The sequence below is a fragment of the Triturus cristatus genome, chromosome 6 (genome assembly GCF_964204655.1).
Source record: "Triturus cristatus chromosome 6, aTriCri1.1, whole genome shotgun sequence".
In the NCBI taxonomy this organism is placed as follows: domain Eukaryota; kingdom Metazoa; phylum Chordata; class Amphibia; order Caudata; family Salamandridae; genus Triturus; species Triturus cristatus.
In genome coordinates this window covers 1,458,725,833-1,458,749,207 of record NC_140589.1, presented here as the reverse complement: position 1 = coordinate 1,458,749,207, position 23,375 = coordinate 1,458,725,833, and the positions used below count along the sequence as shown (strand labels likewise).

Below are 23,375 nucleotides of genomic sequence, written 5' to 3'. Positions count from 1 at the left end.
TGATAAACAAAGAAATGCAAGCAAAACGCCATAACACTGCAATCTGTGCCTGTCTTCCTAACTGCCAGCACATTTCCATTGATGAATCTTATGTATGATTTTGTGAAAAAACAAAACAATAGCCTATATCCTGGATGCTTCAAAACTTATTTCTTTCCTTTTAATGAACAAATGCAAAATATCCTTGTGAAACAATAGTACACTTTAAACAGATCAAAACAATGGCAGCAAAAATAAAAACTGAACGCATTGCCACGCCTTACAACAACTCTCATTTTTTTCAAACTAAAGAGAGAGGAAGGGAGGGAGATGCATAATAATAGCCTGCATATCTTTAATGAAATCTAGACGCTTTCTGCATAATAAATAAATCGTCATTTCATTACAAGAACGGATACTATAATTATGAATGTTGAAAGCCCTGCACCACCACATTAGCAACATACTCAACTGAATGGACATCCCAAAGAAAACCATATTAAGCTCTAGGAGGCCTTTTAAATCTAATACTTTACTCACTCGACAAACCATAGCGTCACTACCAATTGATCACCGATTCACGAAGGAATGACCCAGTAAAATAGCAAATCTATACCAATTCTCTGTCCTGTAGCAAAGAGCCTTCTGAAAATGCTCTGGTAAGAAATTAAAGAACAGTAGGGGCTTCCATGGGATTCAAATTCCTCTCCAAGCACCAACTACTCCAAACTCTTCAAATACCTCTGTATTTTTTACTCTGTTACAGGAGCCTGAGTTTCATTGAGGAAGTCCTGAGCATCTCTTGCCAGGCATGATCAGCTGTTGGATCCCCTGATACTTCCAAAACTTGAGAGTTCCAGGTCCCTAACAAAACCCCAAAGATGCTCTTCTCCACCTGGACCTACGAGCAAACATTTTCCCAATGGAATCGGGAAAGGTTTTACCATTGCCAACTCTAATAGCCCTGGAAACCAAACCTGTGATGGAATTCTAGGAATTCTCTGACACCTCTCCTCGCCTTCGTCATGCTCTGTGTATCATAGCAAACCTCTCAGGCTAATCTGACTGTTGAAATGCATCCATCATTAAGGCCTTCAGATATAGCCCCCAGCTGAAGTAGTTCCTCACCTGAAAATATAACCTGCTTGCAAACAAACCCACATCTATTGGGCCCCATCCCTGTGCAATCTTGTTGAAGACAACATGATGCCCCTTCCAGTCGCTGAAGTCCCTAAGGGACCTTGAATTCCAATCTGCATTATCAGATTCTCTATGCCTAGTAAATATTCTGTTTTAAAAGAAATTTTGTGCTACAGACATAAATGCCACTAAGCCCTTGTCAAGTCTGCTTACTTCTTCAACTGCTTCCGAAGCCGACGACTCAGATGTGGAGGACATCACCCCGGCACAGAGGGTCGTGAGTACTATACCCCCTCCCGCACCCACACCCAAAAAGGCTTCGGTCACGCCTTCGCCTCCGGGCCTAGGCAAGACCAGAGACACTGCTTCAAACACCCCACCTTCGGGCCCGGTGAAGAAGCCAAATAAGCCTTCCGGCGGCTCGGGCTCGAGCCAGCCCCCCAGCGGTGCCGAGAAACACACTTCGGCACCGAAAAAGAGACCGGCCTCTACCTCGACACCGAGCTCCGCACCAAAGTCCTCGGTGTCGAAACCCAGCCTTTCGGTACCGACCAAACCCCATAAGGCCCTCGGCACCGACACTTCTACGCCGAAGCCCACCTCGGCGCCGACCAAGAAATCGGAGGTTCCCAAGCCCAGTGCTAAGCACAGCACGGACAAGCCTAAAAAGTCATCGGCCCCGAAACCTTCGGCGCCGACGGAACAAACACGGAGAAAATTTGCGTACACCTTTCCACCTCTCCCACTAATTCCATTAGTGGTGCGAAAGCTACAACAGCATTCCCTCACACTGATCCTAGTAGCTCCAACGTGGGCCAGACAACCGTGGTACACCACGTTACTGGAACTCTCAGTAGTACCACACCAAAAGCTACACCTCTCACCATGCCTTCTAACCCAGAACCATGGAGAGATCAGACACCCTGACCCAGCTCAGCTCAACCTTGCGATCTGGCTCCTGAGATCCTAGAATTCGGATACCTTAACCTTCCCCCTGACTATATGAACATCATCAGAGAAGCTAGACGCCCTACCACTAGAGCCTGCTACACTGCCAAGTGGAAAAGATTTGTTGTTTATTGCCATAACAACACAATCAATCCTTTAGACGTATCTATACAGCACATCATATGCTACTTGCTCCATCTACAAAGGTGTAACCTAGCATATACATCCATTCGGCTACACCTCGCAGCAATTGCCGCTTACCTACAAAACAGACAGCACCTATCACTTTTAACCCCTTGCATGCCCGCCCCTTTCCCCGCCCAGTGCCGCGCCTTGCATTAGCGGGCGGAGTTCATGACGAGCTGGACTCGTCATGGGCACAGCGCCACCGCAGCCCATGATGAGTCCAGCTCGTCATGGGCACTGAAGGGGTTAAGAGTTCCTGCCATTAAAGCCTTCATGGAAGGCCTGAAACAAATAATTCCCCCCAGAGTACCACCCTCACCTGTGTGGAACTTAAATATAGTTTTCACAAGGCTAATGGGACCGCCCTTCGAACCTTTGCATAAATGCGAACTGCAATTTCTCACATGGAAAACAGCTTTTCTTGTAGCCATCACTTCCCTTAGAAGGGTCAGTGAGATACAAGCACTTACTATACAAGAAACTTTTCTCCAGATGCACCAGAACAAATTTGTTCTCCGTACCAACCCAAAATTCCTACCCAAAGTCATTTCCCCCTTTCATCTAAACCAATCGGTAGAATTACCAGTATTTTTCTCGCAACCTCAAACTGTTGCAGAAAAGGCTCTACACACGCTAGATGTTAAACGGGCCTTACTTTACTATATCCAGAGAACACAACCTTTCAGAAAGACCAAGCAACTATTTGTCTCTTTCTCTCCACCACACAAAGGCAACCCCATCTCAAAATCAGGGATAGCTAGGTGGATTGTAAAATGCATACAGATTTGCTACCACAAAGCAAAACTAACGCTATCTGTTCCCCCTAAAGCCCACTCTACACGAAAGATGGAGGCTTCTATGGCTTTTCTAGGGAACATCCCATTAGATGATATCTGCAAACGAGCTACATGGTCAACACCGCACACTTTCACTAAACATTACTGTGTAGATGTGCAAACCAAGCAACAAGCTAGGGTGGGCCAGGCTGTACTAAAAATACTATTTCAAACCACTGCAACAGATACCGGTGGTCGCCGCTAAGGTTGGGAACTGCTATATAGTCTATGCAAAGTGTGTAATCTGCAGCTCATATGCCTCGAACGGAATATGCTACTTACCAGTATGCATCTGTTCTTGGCATGTAGAGCTGCAGATCTACACACGCCCACCCGCCTCCCCGGCTACCTGTATCTGTTCCAGTCTATTTAGATACAACACACATGGGTTTCTTCACTGATATTACTACGCTCCATCTTTCCCTGTTGGCGAAAAACAATCTGAGGATGGAGCCGAAGCCCATGCGCAATACGATCCAAGTGAGGCGTCACCGACCTCGTGTCTTCCAAAGACTTTCCAAGAGAAAAAACAAACTGCAAACATCCGGGCCCAACACCAGATGGCGATCTATGCAAAGTGTGTAGATCTGCAGCTCTACATGCCAAGAACAGATGCATACTGGTAAGTAGCATATTCCTTCTGGCCTTCTGGTAGCACCTATAGGGTCCCTGGATGGAAGATTCCGCATCAGGGGGATTCTGCCTTAATGTTACCTAGACCCTGGTGCCTAACGTTCTACCTTGACTCAGGATTTGCTTACCATACTGAACGCACTGTCGACCTGACTGCACTGGCAGCTGTTGACAATTCTGTATCCGGTTACATGGAGGGGGGTCCATCTCTGCCATGCTCCTGTTTTCGCCAAGCGTTTTAACTTTGTACTTCGCCTCAATGTGAGGTTGTTGGTTTAACTTGTTTCCTTTTTCAGGGCGACAGATGCTTCCTCCTAATAAGTATAGGGCGGGGGGGTTGGGGGGGGGGGGGGGGACTGTTGTCTCCCATTAGTTTGTTGTTTTTAGCCGCCTACGGGCCGCTGTTCCTAGTTGTCTTCGGTAGCTACACACACCTGTTTGCCCTCAATGCTGACACGAGACTCACCGGATCGCACACTTCCTACTCCCATGTTTTGGACCATGTCAGGTTGTTTCTCATGGGACCCAGGCTTCTTTGTGCTTACACCCGCATATTTACACACCACTCACCTCTATGATGCCCACTTTCCATAGGGCCCTCCACTTCCTCTCCTGGAATGTCAACGGCCTACTTGATCGTATTAAGCATACTGCTGTCCTTCGTAGCGCCCGCCGCCATGCGCCTGACATCCTGTTTCTGCAAGAGACGCACCTCCTGGGCTCACACTGCACCTTTCTCGCTCGATACGGGTTTGACAGGGTCTGGCACTCTGGTTTTACAAGGGGTTCCCGGGGGGTGGCCATTGCGCTCCGACGAGGACTTCCCTTTACCCTGGCCCATGTCGAGGCGGACACACAAGGCCGTTATGTGGCCTTGACGGGTACAATCGAGGGGCCACCCCTGAATCTCTTGTGTACATACGTCCTTCCCGCCAATATGGCCTCCGTCATTCTCCAGCTCACACCGATAATCTCTTCCTTCCCACCTGGGCTGACGGTAGTGGGGGGTGAATTTAATGCCGTCCTGCAACCTTTGCGTGACACAACAGATCCTCCATCAGCTTACCGCCTAGCCTCTGCAGAAAGCCTATCTGACTGGTCCTCTGCCCTGGGTCTCTACGATGCCTGGAGGGTGTGGAACCCCCGTAAGGAGCAATAGACTCATACTTCGGCAGCCCACCACACCCACTCCCGTATCGACGTATTTCTATTGCCGGCCGCGGACTGTCAACTATTATCCGGGGTCACTGTGCTGCCCAGGGGTATCTCTGACCTCTCCCTGGTCTCCCTCGGCCTGGGGACCTCCTCTCACGGCACCCGTACAGCATGGCGGATGAACGCCTGGTTCCTGCAGGACGCTGACTTTGTCGCATCCCTTGGGCAGGAAGTGGAGCTATATTTCTCTACTAACACGGGTTCTGTTTCCTCACCGGGAACATTGTGGGAGGCCGGCAAGGCCGTACTCCGCGGTGTGGCCAGAGGCCTGGTCCACGCGAAACGTGTGGAGCAGTACGCGCGGCTCGTGCAGCTGGAGGGAGCCCAGGCTACCAATGACAGTGAGGACTCCGCTCGGCAGCTCATGCTACTCCGCGAAGAGATTTGCCAGAATTCGCTGGAGGCCGCTAAAATGCTATGGCGCTCCTCGGTGGCGCGCGTGTATGGCTGGGGCGATAAAAATGGCAAACTGCTGCACAATTTAGTGTCCTATCCCAAAGCCAATCGTATTATTTCAGAGGTCCGGGACGGGGCTGGGGCTGGGGCTCATCATGTCACAGCCCATGCCATTGCTCAAACCTTCTCTGGGTACTTTGCGACCATGTACGCGGCCCAACCTCCTCAGACCTCCCTGGCGGACCTGCTGGCCAGGACCGAAACGCACCTGCCATGCCTCTCCCAGGCGGTCTCAGAGGCTCTTGACCTCCCCTTCACCCCGGATGAGATACCCAGGGTTATCTCGCTGTTGCCCGGGCCCGACGGCTACCCCCAAGAATATTATGCGACCTTTTGCGACACACTGGTTCCCCACTTAACGGCCCTATTTAAACATGTAGTAGAGGTGGGATCCTTCCCACCAGAGGTGGACGTGGCCACTATTGTAGTCATCCCAAAGACACAGCCACCCTCCCTTGATTGTGCGGCTTACCGCCCTAGCTCCCTCATCAATACGGATGTCAAACTCTTCGCCACGGTATTGCCCAACGGCTCCGCCTCCATCTGCACGACCTGGTTCACCCGGACCAGTGCGGTTTTATGCCGGCCCGGGGTACCCGACATTGCATCCGCCTCGCCCTTGCACACCGCCACCACCTTACCCCGTATCTGGCGTTGCTTTTTCTAGACTTTGAAAAAGCATTTGACACTGTGGACTGGCGTTATCTCGAGGACGTGTTGGTGACGATGGGTTTTGGCACTGTGTTCCGGCGCCTGATCCGAGTCCTTTACTCACAACCCCGTGCTCGGGTCCTCATAAATGGGGTGTTGTTCGAGGCGTTCCCCATCCAGAGGGGTACTCACCAGGGCTGCCCGCTCTCGCCGCTCCTATTCGCTCTGGCGATGGAGCCCCTGGCCCCCCTTATCCATCTGGACTCCCTCATCCGAGGTTGGGCCTGGGATCCGAGTTGCACCGATAAGATAGCCCTGTACGCCGATGATGTCCTTCTGTTTTTGGCAGACCCGGAGACCTCTGGCCCGCGCTGCTTGTACGCCCTTTAGGCATTTGAACGGGTCTCCGGCCTCAGGCCACGCTGGTCCCCCTGCACCCCACCCGGGCGTGCTTCGACTGGCAAGCGGATATCCCCCTACGCAGGCAATCGTTCAAGTACCTGGGTGTATGGATCGCCCTCCTCCCCGAGCTCGAGTGGGCCCTGAACATCGCACCCTTGGTCTCCAGAGCCAAAGCGGATCTTAAGAAATGGCAATCCCTCCCTCTCAACCCTCTGGGCCGGAGTGCCCTCTTTAAAATGATGGTCCTCCCCCGTTTCCTGTACATCCTCCAAAATACCACCACCCAACTCCCGGGTAGTTGGTTCCAGGAACTAGACGGCACCGTCACTCGGTTTCTATGGGGAGACAGGAGGCCGCAATTGTCCCTAGCACATTGTCGTATTCCTCCCTACGATGGGGGTCTCTAATCTCCACCTATGCTACCTGGCCACACAGCTAATTGTGGTCCACGACTGGTTCACGGGTGGCTGGTCCGACCCGGCCTATCGAGTGGAACTCCGGCTGATGGACTTTGCGCAGATTCAAGCATACCTCTACGGGAGCCCAGTGCCACGGGATCTCCCCCCGTCACTAGGGCGGTGTTTATGGCCTGCCTGCGCTACGTACAGTGGGACCGGGAGCTTACCAGGCAGACGCCCTTGTGGAGCGGGCTATGGTTGGGGGGGATTTCATCTCTCCAGGGCTTCCGCCGATGGGATCTTGTTGGGATCTCGTTATTAGACGACATCTGGGTGGGGGACCACATCAGATCTTTTGCAGAATTACAATGACATTCCCTCCTTCCCTCACAATTCTACAAATATTTACAGCTCAGGCATGCCCTCCATGCACACATTCCCTCTCCCAATACCTTTCCGTAATTTAGCCCCCTGGAGGCCCAGGTGTTGATGGGGAACCTTGGCAGAGGCGGGGTCTCGCGTATTTACCATTCCCTGGTGAACAATGGTCCCGCGTCCCTCAACCAACTCCGGACCCGATGGGAGGGATGGCTGGCTCCCCTGGAGGAGGCGGACTGGAGAGATGCCCTTATGGCCCTCAGGACCCTGACAACCTCCTCCAAACTGTGTCTCGTCCAGCTTTATTATCTCCATGTGGCATACCTCACCCCCACACGCCTGTACAGCGCCCACATGCGTTCTTCCCCGGCCTGTACGCGTTGCAGCTATGCCCCAGCAGACTTTTATCACGTGGTCTGGCAATGTCCCGTTCTGGAGGGGGGTGGAAACTGAGCTTACGCAAGCCCTGGGTTGGGAGGTCCCCCATGACCCACTGCGCCTGCTCCTGGGGGTGTTCGATGGCCTCGATGGGTCCCGGGCGGATAAGCGCCTCTTGGGCACGGTGGTAGCAGTGGCGAAGCGTGACATAGCAACGCTATGGTCCCAGGCCAAACCGCCTACTGTGAGGCAATGGAGGCGTGGGGGGGGACGGGTGTGGAACCCAGGAGGAGCCCCTCTTCGAGGCCCAGGGTTATCCCGAACTCTTCGGCAAAATTTGGGGCAAGTGATTCAACTTACTGCCCGCTTGAGGGGGTCTGGGTTTGTCGGTGGAATACATCTTGTTAAACAAAGATCTTACTTACTTCATCTGTGCTATAGGAGTCTGTCAGCTCACTGTGATTGTAATTTGTCCCGATGTGTTTGATTTGCTACCGATTTCTTGTTGTGCTAAAAATGAAATAAAGTTGATTATCAAAAAAAAAAAATCCTGTACAGTTTTGAGAAGCCATAAGATATGTTTGCGTTTCCTCCATTTAATAAAATGTGTTCTTTTACTGTTTTTAAACAATGCTTTATTGACCAGCATTGGCAAAACAGCTTGGCAATCACATTATGAAGGCGAGAACTATTGGTTTTGCCATTGCTTATTTTATGACTTTTCTCTTGTTCTTTTGCTCCATTGATCGATCAAGATTAACACATGTACTGTTTTAAAAGTCCTCATCTTGTGCTTTTTTCCAACAGTGTTAATTCATAAATTCACATTCATGAATCGTTCCCCATTGTCAAGTTGGGAATTCACAGTAACTTTAAATAGCAGGTAGCAGTGTTAATTTGGCCACAGACCCAACAGTTTGACACAACCCAAACCTCAACGAACGAGGTGGAGGGGCTGAACTCTTTACTCTCTCACTGTGGCCAAGAGAGTTCATATTTCTTCCACATGTCATGTGTGAAGATGACCCCGAGAAGAGCTCTGCTGTTACCCATCATTGACTTTACATTTGCTAGATTTTGATTGCCGCTAAGTGTTGCATGGACTTTGGCCAGCCAAACTTCATCTTTGCACAAACTGTGAGTTTTTATGGTTTTTTCAGACTTTTTAATCTTCTGGGCCAGATAGACACTCCAACTGTTGCTATGACAGAGAAAGAATAAAACACTCTTCAAGTCCTGCTTATACTGCGATCAAAGGAAGATTTATACCGATGGTCAGCACAATTACTGCATGTATTGATTTTATCCTCAACACAAGGCATCATGCTGCAACATATTTAACACATTTCCCTCAAAAATGCTTAAGGATAGGTTAATGAGGTTGGCTCTTTATCATCTGCAGAAGAAGAAAACGTCCTCTTCCAATGGGGATACCCCTCCTCACAGGATGATCCATTGAAAAGTGCTCCTCCAGGCACTTCCAAAAAGGCAGCACAAAAAAAGACATAAGGGACTTCCTTGTCTGAAATGACCTTGGAAGAGACGGATTCAGACGCTTCTGAGGACAAGTCTTTTCCAGAGAAGGCATTGAAACAATGCAAGGAACAACCTGCCCTGTCAATGGCATGAAATTCCAGCTCCTCTGATTACTTTTCTGTAGTCCCATCTAAGTCAGAAGTGAAAAAGCAACCGTCAACAACTGTCTCGCCGGCGAAACCTCAGGCTGTGCCCCATTGTCATCCAAAAAGATCCCGTCAGCAATTATTCTTTTTTTTTTTGTGGAGTTTTATATAGTGCGAACTAGACCCGAAGGCATCCGAGCGCTTTACATGGGCACCAGTTACGTTACGGACGGACACATTCATTTTTGTTAGGCATGGGGAGACTCGAACCTGGTTCCCCAGCTCCGAGGTCGACCGCCCTAGTCGTTAGGCCACATTTTCTCCCAGCAATGATCCAGTCAGTGACAAATCATGTGGCACCATTGTCGACCATGACTACTACAACCACACAGTCGACGACCATTGTACCGTCAATGTTTTTCTTTTTATACCATGTTTTCACTAGCGCAGGAAGCACAACCAACCTATTCTTATTCATTCTTGAAGGTTTCTGCTCAATAGCTAGTGCATATCTTGGATTCTGAGCTTAGGGCTGACACTAGTGATCAAGAACAACCTCGAATACAGTGTATAGTCCTGTACACCAGGCTGTGTGTTACATTACAAAGTACAAGGAAGAGGCCTAGGAAGAGGAAGAATGAGATGCAGGACTATGACGTCTGTGAACCCCCAAGTTTTTTCATCTGAAGGTTGGTAAAGAACCCGTGGGCCTCTGTATGAGACCAGGTGCCATTACAGTGTACCTCCTATAATGCAGGCAGCAGGTGGACGTAATGTCTGTTGCAAGAGACATTTACTTTACATAGACTGATTTCCCAGCTGCAACATTTCCACCCTCCGCTTGACTGTAATATGTGAAATGCCTATAAAATTCACAATAGTTTGCAAATTGTGAGAAAGTTGACATATTTTTTGCACGGATTAACTGGCTCAGAGTAAGAAGTGAGCTTGATTAGATTGTGAAGGTGACACCTAATGTCGCTTGTTGATCATGAACAATTATCCTGTCATGAAAGTTATAAGCCAATGTCTGCTGTGCACCTGCAATGTCTGAGAACATTGAGTGAGTTTTTATATGGAAAAGTATTGCATTCTGGACTAATCTATGGTTACATTTGCTGCAAACACAAGAGCTCAGATTATTCACCCTAGGGTCATTTGACCACTTCCTCAGGAACTGTGATGCTGTTCATGCATATACATATAAGATTGGTCAGCCACTGGAACACTATACCCACTTCTTCAAACATCTTTTTCAATGTAAGAAATTGACTTTAATGTGCTGTGTGCTACAAATACGTAAATGGCACAGTGCATGCAAGTTCTGAATAGCGAGTGAAAACTGGAATTAAATCATCAACTCTTAAATGGTGGTTAATGAAGCAGCATTGCAAGCGTGTTTTCTCGTTTGTCCTAATAATCATCACACATGAGCTATTCAGTTCATTCCAAAATTGAAATGTCCATGACGTTTCCACCACACTAATCACTATGATACAGGGTCCTGATCTGGACAGAGCAATATGGATGCATCCTCAGCACTTAGGGCAGCTTCAGTTGAAGGTTACTGAGCCCAGAAGATTCTTTTGTCTCCTTTTTTTACGATTGACTCCCTAAAGCTAATAGATTTGCTTCATGATTTTCTCATATCCTAGTGAAATAGGATTCCTATAGGTGGAGGGTGCTGCCATATTGTACTGTCCCGATGAAGGCCCTGTCCATGGTAATTGGTGTTAGTATTTAAGCTTTGGACTGGACTAAATATCCTATATATGATGGGTCTTATTACTAATGAGTGAACTTGCATGCACTAGCACTCCATTAACAAGCCACAGATGTAGATTTTAAGAGGAGGAGTTCTGCTTATTGCTCACTATTTACAACTTGCATGCACTGCACCATTTTTTTACATGGAGCACCTTGTACATTTTAGATGTACTGTTTAACTAGCTTTTCATGAAATAGCGCACACAGAGTTTTTGATGGATCAGTTTCATTGACTGCAAGTCTTGATTGTGGATGCTTTCATATACATGTCTTTATTTGTAAATGCATGCATGAATCCCTTTAGAGTTGGGAAGTTAATTGAGTGACTCCAAAGGAGCCACAGTTTCAGTTACTATAATTCCATACTGACCCAATGATAAATATATAATACTTTGTTCTGGGCACCTGTCCATATGGCTAATGTATGCTTGCTTTGTTATGCGCTCTGTTGTATTTATCCATAAAGGCTTGGTACTATGATGCATTAATAACACAAAAACATCCTTGGGTCTATGCTAGCACACTAAAGCCTACAAAAAGACGTACTGGTGTCTCATAAAATCTCCATTGGGGAGAGATCCCTTTTAGGACGAATACCCTCACCCACCATAGGTGGCATGCTTCATCATATGGGTTTCTCCCACTAACGGCTACAACTTCCTCAATGTGAGGAAGGAGCTCAGGGATGTTTTTCAAGATGTTGCTACACTATCAAGGATGCTAAATCCCACAGATGGATCAAGGTGGGGTGAGGATGCAGCGCAAGATAAAAAGTGACAGGAAAAAATGGTGAAGTTAAAACTACCTAGTTGGAGCAAAACAAAATCTTTTATTAACTTGCTTGCACTGGTAGTGTTAAAAAGAAGTGCAACAAGCAGTATGGATATATAACTGCTTAGTGTCTAGAGACGGTCTACATGTATCAGCCTCGTTGATCTAGAAGAGTATCTAGGCTTTCATCTACTCTACTTTTAAAGCCATACACAAATACAGTGTCTAGAGAGCACCACAAACCGGGGCTGAAATCACAGGCAGTAGATGCACATCTCCAGTCTACTTCTGCTGTATAAAGGTAGAACCTCACAGCCCCACTTGTAGTTTCAGTCCCAAGTTCTCTACGACTAAGGAAAGGAGTTCTCCAGAAAGAACTCCCAAGATCATCTGTACAACCAGAGCTGATGTCTACCTGACATCCCATTGGTGAGGGGACTTCACCTTAGCCTAGCATTGCTGGACGGGCTGTATATTTAACCTGAAGCACCTATAAGTGAGCCTGCCTGCTGAGAGTGGTAAGGAGCCAGGAACGAGGTGCAGTGTGACCCAGAGCTAGTGGGGCTTCCAGAAGAGAACTCTGCTGGGAGCCCCACCAGCTCCAGAGTGAGATGTATATTCCTGTGCCACAAGCAGCAGGTCTTGCAGGGAACCATGATGACTTGACCAGGAGATCACCAAGGCCCAGTCAGGGCTGTGATCAAAGTCCAGTGCAGGCTGTACTGACCAGAGGGCCCAGAAGAATGGAGCCTGAACTAAGCCCCTCTGCCCAAAAGTTAGGTCAGTGTCTTGTTGCCCAGAGATCATCCGCTATTGCGTGACTACACTGCCAGTCGCAGATCGCCTGTGAGCGGCCGTACCACCTTGAGGAGATCATCATGTGCAGGTCTGCACTGATCCCTGAGCACCTGCCCACCTTTTCGGTGTACGATTCAGTCTTCTACTGGCACATGCAGCAGCAGCATAGCGGAGGACATGTTTTCCGGCTGGGCATCTGCAGATAGCAAGGACTCACCGAACAGACTGATCCACTGTAGGTAGTAGGAACGGAGCAACTCAACAAAATAAGAACTGAGCAATTGATCTGTGTGGCACTGAGCACAAGTTACAATAGAGGGGGTGATCTGCATCTGATCCATACATGTACTATTTCCTTAAACCCATGGAAGAAGTGCCTAGACCAGAAAAGGGGGAACTGGGGAGAGATAGCAGATATTGGTGCAGCTTGACCTCAGTGTCTATGACACTTAATTGTACCTTACATATATCGCGTGTTACTATGCGTTTTATGTGTATTTAAAAAAATATATAATTTCTTGAAAGTAAAGCCCTGAGCAGCGATAATCTGTTTTTGTGCTGTTGTGTCTTGAGCTTGAACTCCCCCACACAATACCTCCCTGAAAAGCCTGCGACTGCTTGCCATCACTACCACTGAAAGTCAAGTGCTGAAGGGGTTGTACTCAGCCCGGTTTGCTGAGCCATAGTAGTTTGGACCCCAAAACATCAGAGGCGAATTGCCTCAATCCTCACGGTTTAGGCCTCGTAGCCCCTGCTTGCCACATGGCCCCCTCGAAAAGGGGTCTGGCAGTACAACAATTGTCTTCAAGTCGTAAAATTGATAGAAACACAAATCGTGTATTTTAGATCTAGCCACCTTGGTCCGAACGCAATACTGCCCCTTTCCAGCCATTTCAGAATTATAGGATCTTATTTATATGTTGAGAAGAGATGCATCTAATTTGTTATCCACTCAGCTGCTATATAAATCACTGATGGCATCTCTTGCTTTAAGAGCTGGAAAAAAACTAACTTTTTCTGCTAATGCAGCTGCGGTTTGATTTATTGCCATTGAACTGAAATTCATTTTTTACTAGAATGCTCTGTTTAATTTCCGTCTAAATTTTAGATGTCCTTCTCTACACAATATATACAGCAATTGCCTGCAACATTCAGAATATTTGCAGTCATGCAATTTGTGTTTTCAGATTTCTGTATTATTTCTTTTTATCAAATATCCAGGAGGAGAAAACATGTCAATATGAGAGTGCCAGATCCTAACTAATTGGCATAATAATAATGCCTTTTAGCTCATCCATGCTTGTATTCAACCTATTAAAACAGAGGATACGCTGTGGCCCGATCACCTTTGCTCAGTTTTTAGCAATTTCGTGATGCTTACCTTTCAAAGAGGATCATTCATTCTGCTCTCCTGTGACTATCCAGAGCCCCATCTGTGTGAGAATTTACAAGTGTTTTGTGCCAGGTAGCGGTGCAGATGTTTGGGCAGATCAACTATTTTGTCAAAAAAGAAAACATATGTTCTCCTTGAAATGTAGTGCTGCCTGGGGGTGGGAGCAAAAAGTAACACAAGGTTTCCTTTAGGACATTATATGGTTTCTTTTAGTCGGCTTCACTACTTGGTGCTGTTACTCTGGCTTTGTACCACGTCTCACTAAACAGTTAATATACATTTAGACAAGTGTCCTTCTTGGTTGGTGAGATGTATGAGAAGGGTATGTGTTTTTATGAGTGTATGTATGTTTTGCTTCTGTGAGGACTTCAGACACTGCCACCCCTAATTAATGAATTGAGTAGAGTTTAGATCTCATTCTGCCTTTTTGATGTACGTTTAAGAGTACTGGAAAAACACTGGACAAGCTATCCCTTTGTATTTAATAGCTCCCAGATGGTCGTGTTATCAAAGTTGGTGGAGAACGGTTTGAGGCACCAGAAGCCTTATTCCAGCCTCATTTGATTAACGTGGAGGGTGTTGGAGTTGCTGAACTGCTTTTCAATACTATCAACGCAGCTGACATCGATACAAGGTAAGAAATTGGAAAGTGTACTGCAGAGCCTCTTAGAAAAAGAAATGAGAAAAAATCATGTTGGATATATCACATTCTCTATGCTAAACACTCTCACATTTCATCCTGAACACGTATTAATTGGTGCCGTTCTATTCAGTAGTGACTCACTCATCATTTTTAAAGATATCAGTTTCAAATAAATTGTGACGCCCACAATGTTATCATACCGACGTTCATATACCCAGGTCTGTTCTTGCTGCACGTGTTGCTGCGTGTGTTCATTCCATGAAACGCTTCCTTTGCATGTTTGTTTCCTGCCAAACATACAGTATAATCTCTTCAAGAAATGTTAAGCTTTTTATAAAGATCTGTTGGTTACATCTCTATTTAAGTCACTTTATTAGATCGAAATCCGTCAATCCCAGTATTTGAGTCTGTGTGGTTCTTGCCCCCTCTAGGAACTTTATAACAATGTCTTTTTTACATGATATTAACAACACATGTTTTTCATTTGGAAATGCCAGATACCTGACCCATGTTTATGTGATGGTTAAACGTGCCTTAGTTACCCTAGGATCCCAAATCACACTTCTTGCAAATCCTTTACATAGCACCTACCTGCTTGGTACAGACTTCTCTCTGGGATATATATCCAGTAATTGAATGAGGTACTGGTCTCCACTATGTTCTAAATGTTCAGTCCAGTGCCTTCACTGGCTAGACCCCTTTTTAGGTCTTCTCTACAGACCACTTTAGCTGTGTTATCGAAAGACCTCATCTGGACCATACCTGAACGTACAGTGGTTTTAGACCCAGCACAGTTCTTACCATTTGGTTGGCTTTCTTGTCAGTCTCATTTGCTTTCTTGTTTTCCTATAGATTCCTTCCTCATTTTGTGTTTGTCTCACCTCTGGATCATATCTTCTTTAGCAACCTTCCCCTGCTCACTTCCAGAAAAGTATTCAGTTTTCTTTCAGTACTCCATTAGAGTGCATACATTTTCTTGCCCTCTTCCTTGTGTGCTGCTTTTTCTCATCTGAAAGAGACAGTTAGTTATAGGTTCCTTACCTTAGAGTGACCCCCAGGCGTCAGACTGGATCCAGAGAATTTTTTCTTAGCAGTACCCCTGCGCGTTGGTAGGTGGCGTCGGTTGACTCCACATCTGGCGTCGTGGTCGCAGGGATGACTTTGCGGTGCCTCTTAGACACCACCCCTGTGCGCTGACGTCAGTTCTTTCTTTTTCCGTGCCAGCCTAGCGCAGATCAGGAGAGAGCTACCCCTTTAATCACTTTTTGACTGAACTTTTTTCGACATTTTGTCGACTTCTTTTTGAGTCTTCAACTCCTGGTGTGCGAGGGATGTCCCATCGTCGAACCGGTTTCAAGCCCTGCAAGGACTGTCACAGGCTGATGTCGGTGATGGACCCGTACCGCGTGTGCCTTTGGTGTCTGGTGCGCGACCACAACCCAAAATCGTGCTCCGACTGCCGGGCCATGAATCCAAAGTCTTTGCGGGAGCGGTCCCAAAATCTCTTGGGGGCCTGGCGTTCAGCTCCACATTGCTCCCGGTCTTGTTCGAGAGGGAGGTCTCGAGACTGCTCACGGAACCCCCACACCTTGTCCCATTTCAAAGTCCTCGGAAAAGTCGAAGCACAAGAGAAAGGCGAAGAAGCACCGACGCTCTTCGCCATCTCCCCATCGGTCGGCTGACGCGACACGGGATACGGAGCGTCGTCGCTCTAAGGCTCCGTCTCCTGTGTCTACTTCAGGGACGACACCGCGCCTCCCCCCCCTTTCCGGGAGCCGGGGCGTCCCCTGCCCAAACTCGTACTTTTTACGAAGCCCTCCACCGTATCTTTGGGAAGCCCGACTCTGCCGGCATGCCTTCAGGCCCCGCGGAGCCAGTCTGGGGTCCTGGGCCTTTGATGCCGGCTGCCCTTTCAGGCCCAGGTCTGGCTCCAGATCGATGCCGGTTGATCTTACCCGACTTTCCACGGCGCGATATCGACGTCGATGCCCCAGCCAATGTTGTCCCCACCCTCATCCCCGAGTCTGACCTGGAGCCAGACCGACGTGCTTTTGTTCCCCTATTCATCCCTGGTGTTCCCTATCGCCCAGAAGGTGGTGATGAGAATTGGGAGACCCTTTGGCAGACCAGCTTGAAGAGCACGACTTAAGAGAGGACCTGGGTGATGCCAGTGGTCTGGACACTTCTCCAGACCTTGGCATGCTTTCTCCCCCTACCTTAGCTACGGAGGAGGGAGCGTCCTACACTGTGGTGGTGCGAAGAGCAGCGGAGGCCTTGGGCCTAAAGCTCCCTTCAGTGGCAGTCAGGACTAATCTCCTGACAGAGATGCTTTAGCCTGCGGCAACCTCCTCGAAACCCCTTCTGCCCTTTTAATGAAGCCCTACTGATGTCCTTCTGGGCACCCAGTCCAAGCCCAACACAGGGGCTCCTGTGGAAAGGACAATTGCCCGCCACCACCGCCTGGATCCGGGCAACCCAGTTTTCCTCACCCAACACCTTTCCCCCGAGAGCTTGGTGGTCCAAGCCTCTTCTTCAAAGGGTGCATTCCCTTCTGCTCCCCCAGACAGGGAATTCAAGAAAGTGGATCATCTTGGGAAGCGCATGTTCTCTTCCTCCAGCTTGGCACTGCGGTCCTTGAATAACGCGTGCCTCTTGGGCTGATACTCCCATACTATCTGGGTTACGGTTGCGCAAGTGCTGCTTCAGTGCCCGTAGGAGGCCCGGGCCATTCTCTCCCAGGCAGTGGCAGATCGAAGAGACTCAGCCAAATTCACAATAAGATGTGGACTGGATACCACCAACTCAACTGGGCAGAACGATTGCCACGTCGGTAGCCCTTAGGCGCTACGTCTGGTTGAGGATGTCTGGCTTTTTGGGGATGTCCTGTCTGGACATGCCCTTCGATTGCCGTCGCATTTTTGGAGATAAAGCAGACTCGGCGCTCGAGCGCTTTAGGATTCTCAGACAATGGCCAGATCCTTGGGACTCGCTTCCTGTCGACCCAGTCTGTTTTTTGCCCCTTTTGTGGCTACGTAAGGGGCACCCCACCACGTCCGGTCCATACAAGCTTCCCAGCCTCTGCGTGGCTGTGGGACTTCTCGGAGCCAGCGTGCGGGCCAGTCCAGGCTCCCCACCCCACATCCCCTACAGCAGCCTCCAAACCCTCCTAGTCTGACCCTTCAGGGCCATCAACTGCCAGTGGGTGGCAGGATTCACCATCACCTCCCCACTGGCAATCCATCATGCCGGACAGGTGGGTTTTGGAAATAGCCCGAAGGGGCTACTCCCTCCCCTTTGAGACAGCCCCTCTCTCCATGCCACCGTCTTTTGATTGCATATCGGAGGATCATTTGGCACTTCTCCACCAGGAAGTCTCCGCCATCTTGGCCAAGGGAGCTTTCGAAAGGGTCCCTGCGCCAGAAGTAGGTCTTGGTTGCTATTCCTGCTACTTTCAGGTGCCCAAGAAGGACAAAGGCCTGCGTCCTATTCTAGACCTCGGGTCCTCAACCACTTCCTCCGGAAGGAGAAGTTCAAAATGCCCGCGTTGGCTCAGGTCCTGTCTGCCCTCGACCCTGGAGACTGGATGGTGGCGCTGGACTTGCAGGACACCTATTTCCATATTCCCCTCCTGCCAGCCCACAGACACTACCTACTGTTCACGGTAGGCCACGAGCATTTTCAATTCGCCGTGCTCCCTTTTGGCCTTACCAGTGCCCCTTGGGTGTTCATAAAAGTGATGGCGGTGGTCGCAGCTCATCTGCGCAGATCAGGGGTTCCAGTCTTCCCCAATCTTGACGACTGGTTGTTGAAGGTGGGCTTGCCCCAGGCTGTCGTCTCCCACCTCCAGACTACGGTGGACCTCCTGCACTCGCTGGGGTTTAACATAAATGTGCCCAAGTCACACCTGACTCCCACTCAGACGCTCCCTTTCATCCGAGCTGTTCTGGACACAGTGCAGTTTCGGGCCTATCCTTCCAAGCAGCGAGTCCGGGATATTCGGGCTATGATACCGATGTTTCAGCCTCTATCCCGGATTTTGATAAGAATGGCCCTGAGGCTGCTGGGCCTCATGGCCTCCTGCATCCTGCTGATGGATCATGCCAGGTGGCATATGCGGGCTCTGCAGTGGGACCTGAAGTTCCACTGGGCGCAGCATCAGGGGAATCTTTCCAACTACGTCCAGATCTTGGCGGGAACTGCACAACAACTGCAGTGGTGGTTAACAGACCAGGATTGGGTCAGAGGCAGATCCCTCTCCCTTCCCCAACCAGAACTCATGGTGGTCACCAATGCATCACTCATGGGATGGGGCGACCATCTGTGAGAGGCGGAGATCAGAGGAGTCTGGTCTCCAGCAGAGTCCAGGCTCCATATCAAGGGAAAGGTAGTGCAGGTGTTCACAGACAACAACACTGCCATGTGGTACTGCAACAAACAGGGCGGGTGGGATCGTGGACCCTATGTCAAGAGGCTCTTCACCTTTGGACATGACTGGAACATTAGGGCATGATTCTGGTGCTTCAACACCTGGCAGGTTCTCTGAACTCAGCCATTGGTGCCTGGTAGATTACAAATGGTGTCTTCACTCAGAGGTGGTACAAGGTCTCTTTCAGTGGTGGGGAGAGCCTTGGTTAGATCTGTTCGCCACCGAAGAGAACGCACAATGTCAGCAGTTTTGCGCATTGGGAGTTTCCAAGGTGTCACTCGCTCGGGGACGCTTTTCTTCGCAAGTGGATTTGCAGCCTCCTGTATGCCTTTCCGCCTATACCACTTCTTCCCCGAGTGCTGAAGAAGATCAAGCGCGACCAGGCCCAAATCATTCTCGTGGCCCCGGACTGGGCACAAAGAGTCTGGTACCCCGAGCTCCTGAGTATGGCCATTGATCCTCCGATCAGACTGCACCTTCGGGAGGATTTTCTGTCACACCTCCTTGAATGGAGATTGAGCAGCGACAGTTGAAAGCTTTTTACCTTCCGCTCGAAGTCTGTAACGTCATCTTGGCAACCAGGCGTCCCTCCACTAAAACGGTATATGTCTGTCGATGGAATAAGTTTGTGGCTTGGTGCACAGGAATTGCTTTGGATCCCTTCTCTGCCCCTCTTTCTGAGGTTCTCTTCATCATTTCTTTGTCCCAGCAGGGCTGTGCCTGCTCTGGGCACTCTAAAAGGCTATCTTGCAGCTGTTTCTGCATTCCTTCGGCTACCAGATCAGCCCTCTTTATTCAAGTCCCCTATTGTAAACAGATTCTTTAAGGACATTATTCATCTCTTTCCTCCATCTCCTTTCATAATGCCCCAGTGGGACTTGAATCTCGTTTTAACTTATCTTATGTGTGCTCCCTTAGAGTCTCTTCACAACTGTCCTCTCAGGCTCCTCACCCGGAAAACTTATTTTCTTGTTAACATCACCTCTGCTCGCAGGTTTAGTGAGCTTCAGGCTCTTTCTTCTAAGCCTCCTTTGTTCTCTGTGCATCCGGACAAAGTGGTGCTTAGGACGAGACCCCCGTTCCTTCCTAAAGTGGTTACACCTTTTCACATAGGACAAACAATCACTTTGCCCACCTTTTTCCTTCCTCTGCACCCTTTCAAGGAAGAGGAGAGACTCCACCGTCTGGACCCTGAACGCACACTCCTCCTACCTTGATCGCAGAAATGATTTCCGGGTGGATGATCAACTCTTCGTTGGCTGTGTGGGTGCCAAGAAAGGTCAGGCTGTCCAAAAGCATACCATCTCCAGATGGGTTGTCCTTTGTATTAAAATCTGTTACTCTTTATCGAAAAAGGAACCTCCAGTGGGGCTGCGTGCTCATTCCACTAGGGCTACGGCAGCAACTACTGCATTGGCATGTGGAGTCCCACTCCTTGACAGCTGACGGTACCCGAGTCACACACACCAGCACGGATGTGCGAGGTACGCATCATTAGCACTTAACCACAGAGGCCCACGCCAGACTCCACAGCTCTAATACAGCTCGGACGGGTTTTCCTGCATTTGGCTGCCAGTTCGGCAACGTGAGGGTAAGGTTTCACGGCCTCCTTGTACATAACGTAATTCTTTGTGTGCACTGGCCAGATCATGACAGATCTTTTTCCCGTCATTAATGCAGGTTTTGACGGGGATGGGCAATTGGCCCTTCCTGGAAGGATTGTTTTCCTCTCCACACTCTTGAGATCAAGGTCCCTCGGCTGCAGGGGCTTTCACTAAGGTAGGATTTGCTCCGCTCACCATTAGCATTTTTTTTAAATCACTTCTGCTTTTAATATGCTATAATTGTCCTCTTTTTACTTATGTGTTTAGATTTATCTGGTGAGTTGACCCCATAACGAGAGACAATTGATCTCGCCTGCTACTTGCATTTTTGGAAGCATCATAGTGCAAGGTGGTCAGCTAATTAGGATACATTCATTGTTTTAGACCGCCCTTTACAGTTTTGACGAATAGGATTGATATCTTACATGGACAACATATTCATTAGGGATATGTTCTGGCTATCATTATGGTCCGTGCTCTTAAAAATGTTAATGCTCACGCTACGTTGATATAACAGGGAGATAACCCTGCATTACATCTTATTACATTTAGGTTGTCTTTTTGTCCTGAGGAAGACCCGCATGCGGAGGTAGAAAATAACCTTATTGCGCAAGACTGGTCGAAATGTCGACATCTCCTCCTTTGGTCTGCATTACTACCTTTTGACTCTATGTTCAGTATTCAGAGGTCACCTAAGGAATAAGATAATGGATTGATGTTGTATACAGGCTTAACATTGGTTCGGTCGACTGAATCGCTTAATCCAACCAGTGTTGAATATAAAAAATAAATATACCCTAGCAGTTTGGTACATGGATAAACAAAGATAATAGTTCCCTAGGAAACCAGTCCAGCAGGACAGTGTGTCAGTTTATCAAAACATAACTCTCATGACCTTTGGACACACTGCAATCCAGAGCTGTGATTACACTTATCCTCATCCTGATTATGCCAGAGATTATGTGCTTCCATCTTGCAGATGTTGTCTATCTCCCTAAATGTTATGCAGGAGTTGTCTGTTCTGTTACAAAGTACCAAGCTGCCTGGGAAGATTCAGATTTCGAACTCTTTCCTGACAGCCAGGATAGTCCCCTCCTAAGGAAGCGGTTTTGGGATACAGTTAGGGGAGCCCCTTGTAGACTGCTGTGCCTCTGATCATGGCTAGCTCTTTTGGTATCGATTCTTGAGAGCAAGCTGTTCTTCCTCACTTTTCTTGCTCTTGCTACCTGATAGCTTAAGACTTTTAAAGGGTCCAGGAATCTGCTTCTACCTGCTTGTTGCTAAGACTTCCAGGAATCTTCTAATGGTTCAGTCTCTCCAATCAAGTAGAAAGGGAACTCTTGGTGGACTTTTATACGATTAAAGCTGAATTGGGGCACTGATCAGGCCATTTTGGTGATTCCGCTTTTGTCACACCGCAATCCACAATGTAAAGCTTTAGTCATGAGGAAGTGATCTCCCGACTAGTCATCTTCCTTTTGATCCCTCAAGGCTGGATTATGAAAATATAGTACTACATGCAACCAGCTCTCTGGGCTACATGTGACAGTGGAGTGCATTTTAGTATCACAGAATGGAACATGAGACACGGTTTGTAAAACTAAATTGATGAAGACGTTTCAATAAAAAAGGAGCCCTCACCAAGCATTGCCCTTTGCTGTTTAAGAAAAATATATGCCAGCCACCTCTTTGCATTATATTTCTTTTAGATGGCGCAGAAAAACAATGCAAATTAAATAAATTAATGTATGTACTAAAAATATTATTTGAACTTTGGAATTATTTGCCCATTTCAATAAACGATTGGTTCTTTGTAGCATTTAGGGATAAAAAAATTGCTTTTGAAATACATGTTCATATTTTTCATAAATAGTTTGTGTCATTCTATTGTAAAATAATTTACAAATTCTCACTGCTTAAAATTGAACACATCACACAGGATTGGAATTATTTTTCATAGAGGAACTGAAACCATACATTGAGATAAATATCATTTAAGTTGGCATAATAGTATTATGATCAACATGTTTAATTCAAGTGTATGATCATATTTATAATTATTTCTAGTGTTCAGGCATCTAATACAAATTGCCTCTAGAACGTGTGAGCTTGCATTAAATAAATACTGCAACTACATAATTGTTTGGATTTTTGCCTGAATTTGATACACAACATCAGTTGCTTGTATTTTCTTAGACCACGCTTATCAACATACCTTTTAGGTTTATAGTGTGATCGAACTGGTAGAGCGCTTCGACACCTTGCACGGGAAACAAAGCACTATATAAATGCAATTACGATATAATACAGGGCAACCGACCATCCTGCAACTCCTGCGTAAACAGCTATGTCGTCGTCAAGAGGGGTCGGACCAGAATAGAGCAAGGGCATCCTGGGTGCTACAGCAGGTGTATTAACCCATTGAGATGTTGCAGAAGAGGAGCGCGCAAGAAGTGGGTTCTTCAGTTCTTCCTCAGACCAAACTTCATGAAGAACTTTTTGTCATTATGTTATGATCCAGTAAAGTACTATTGGCCTGTGAAGAAACGGGCAGCCTGAGCTAGCCTCAGAGGTGTGAGCAAGCCTCATTCCAGTGAGATATTTTGATGCAACTCTGTAGGTGCATGCCTGCTTCTGGAAACTTAATAATTTGTGGCTCAAACAGGCCAGTACCTGACAGAGCCACAAATAGAACCTTTTGGCTATTTAATCACACACCTGTTATAGGGGCTTTGAAAGAAAAATTAATTT

At 47.8% G+C, this 23,375-nt stretch overlaps 1 protein-coding gene across 1 annotated transcript in view; it reads left to right on the top strand.

Annotated features, from left to right (window-relative positions):
* The window catches only part of ACTR2 (actin related protein 2), a 245,375-nt gene that overhangs the window by 187,377 nt on the left and 34,623 nt on the right, over positions 1-23,375 (top strand). Inside the window, exon 7 of the mRNA XM_085612519.1 lies at positions 14,440-14,585. Coding sequence (XP_085468645.1) covers positions 14,440-14,585 — 146 coding nt within the window. The remainder of the gene's footprint in view (positions 1-14,439; positions 14,586-23,375) is intronic.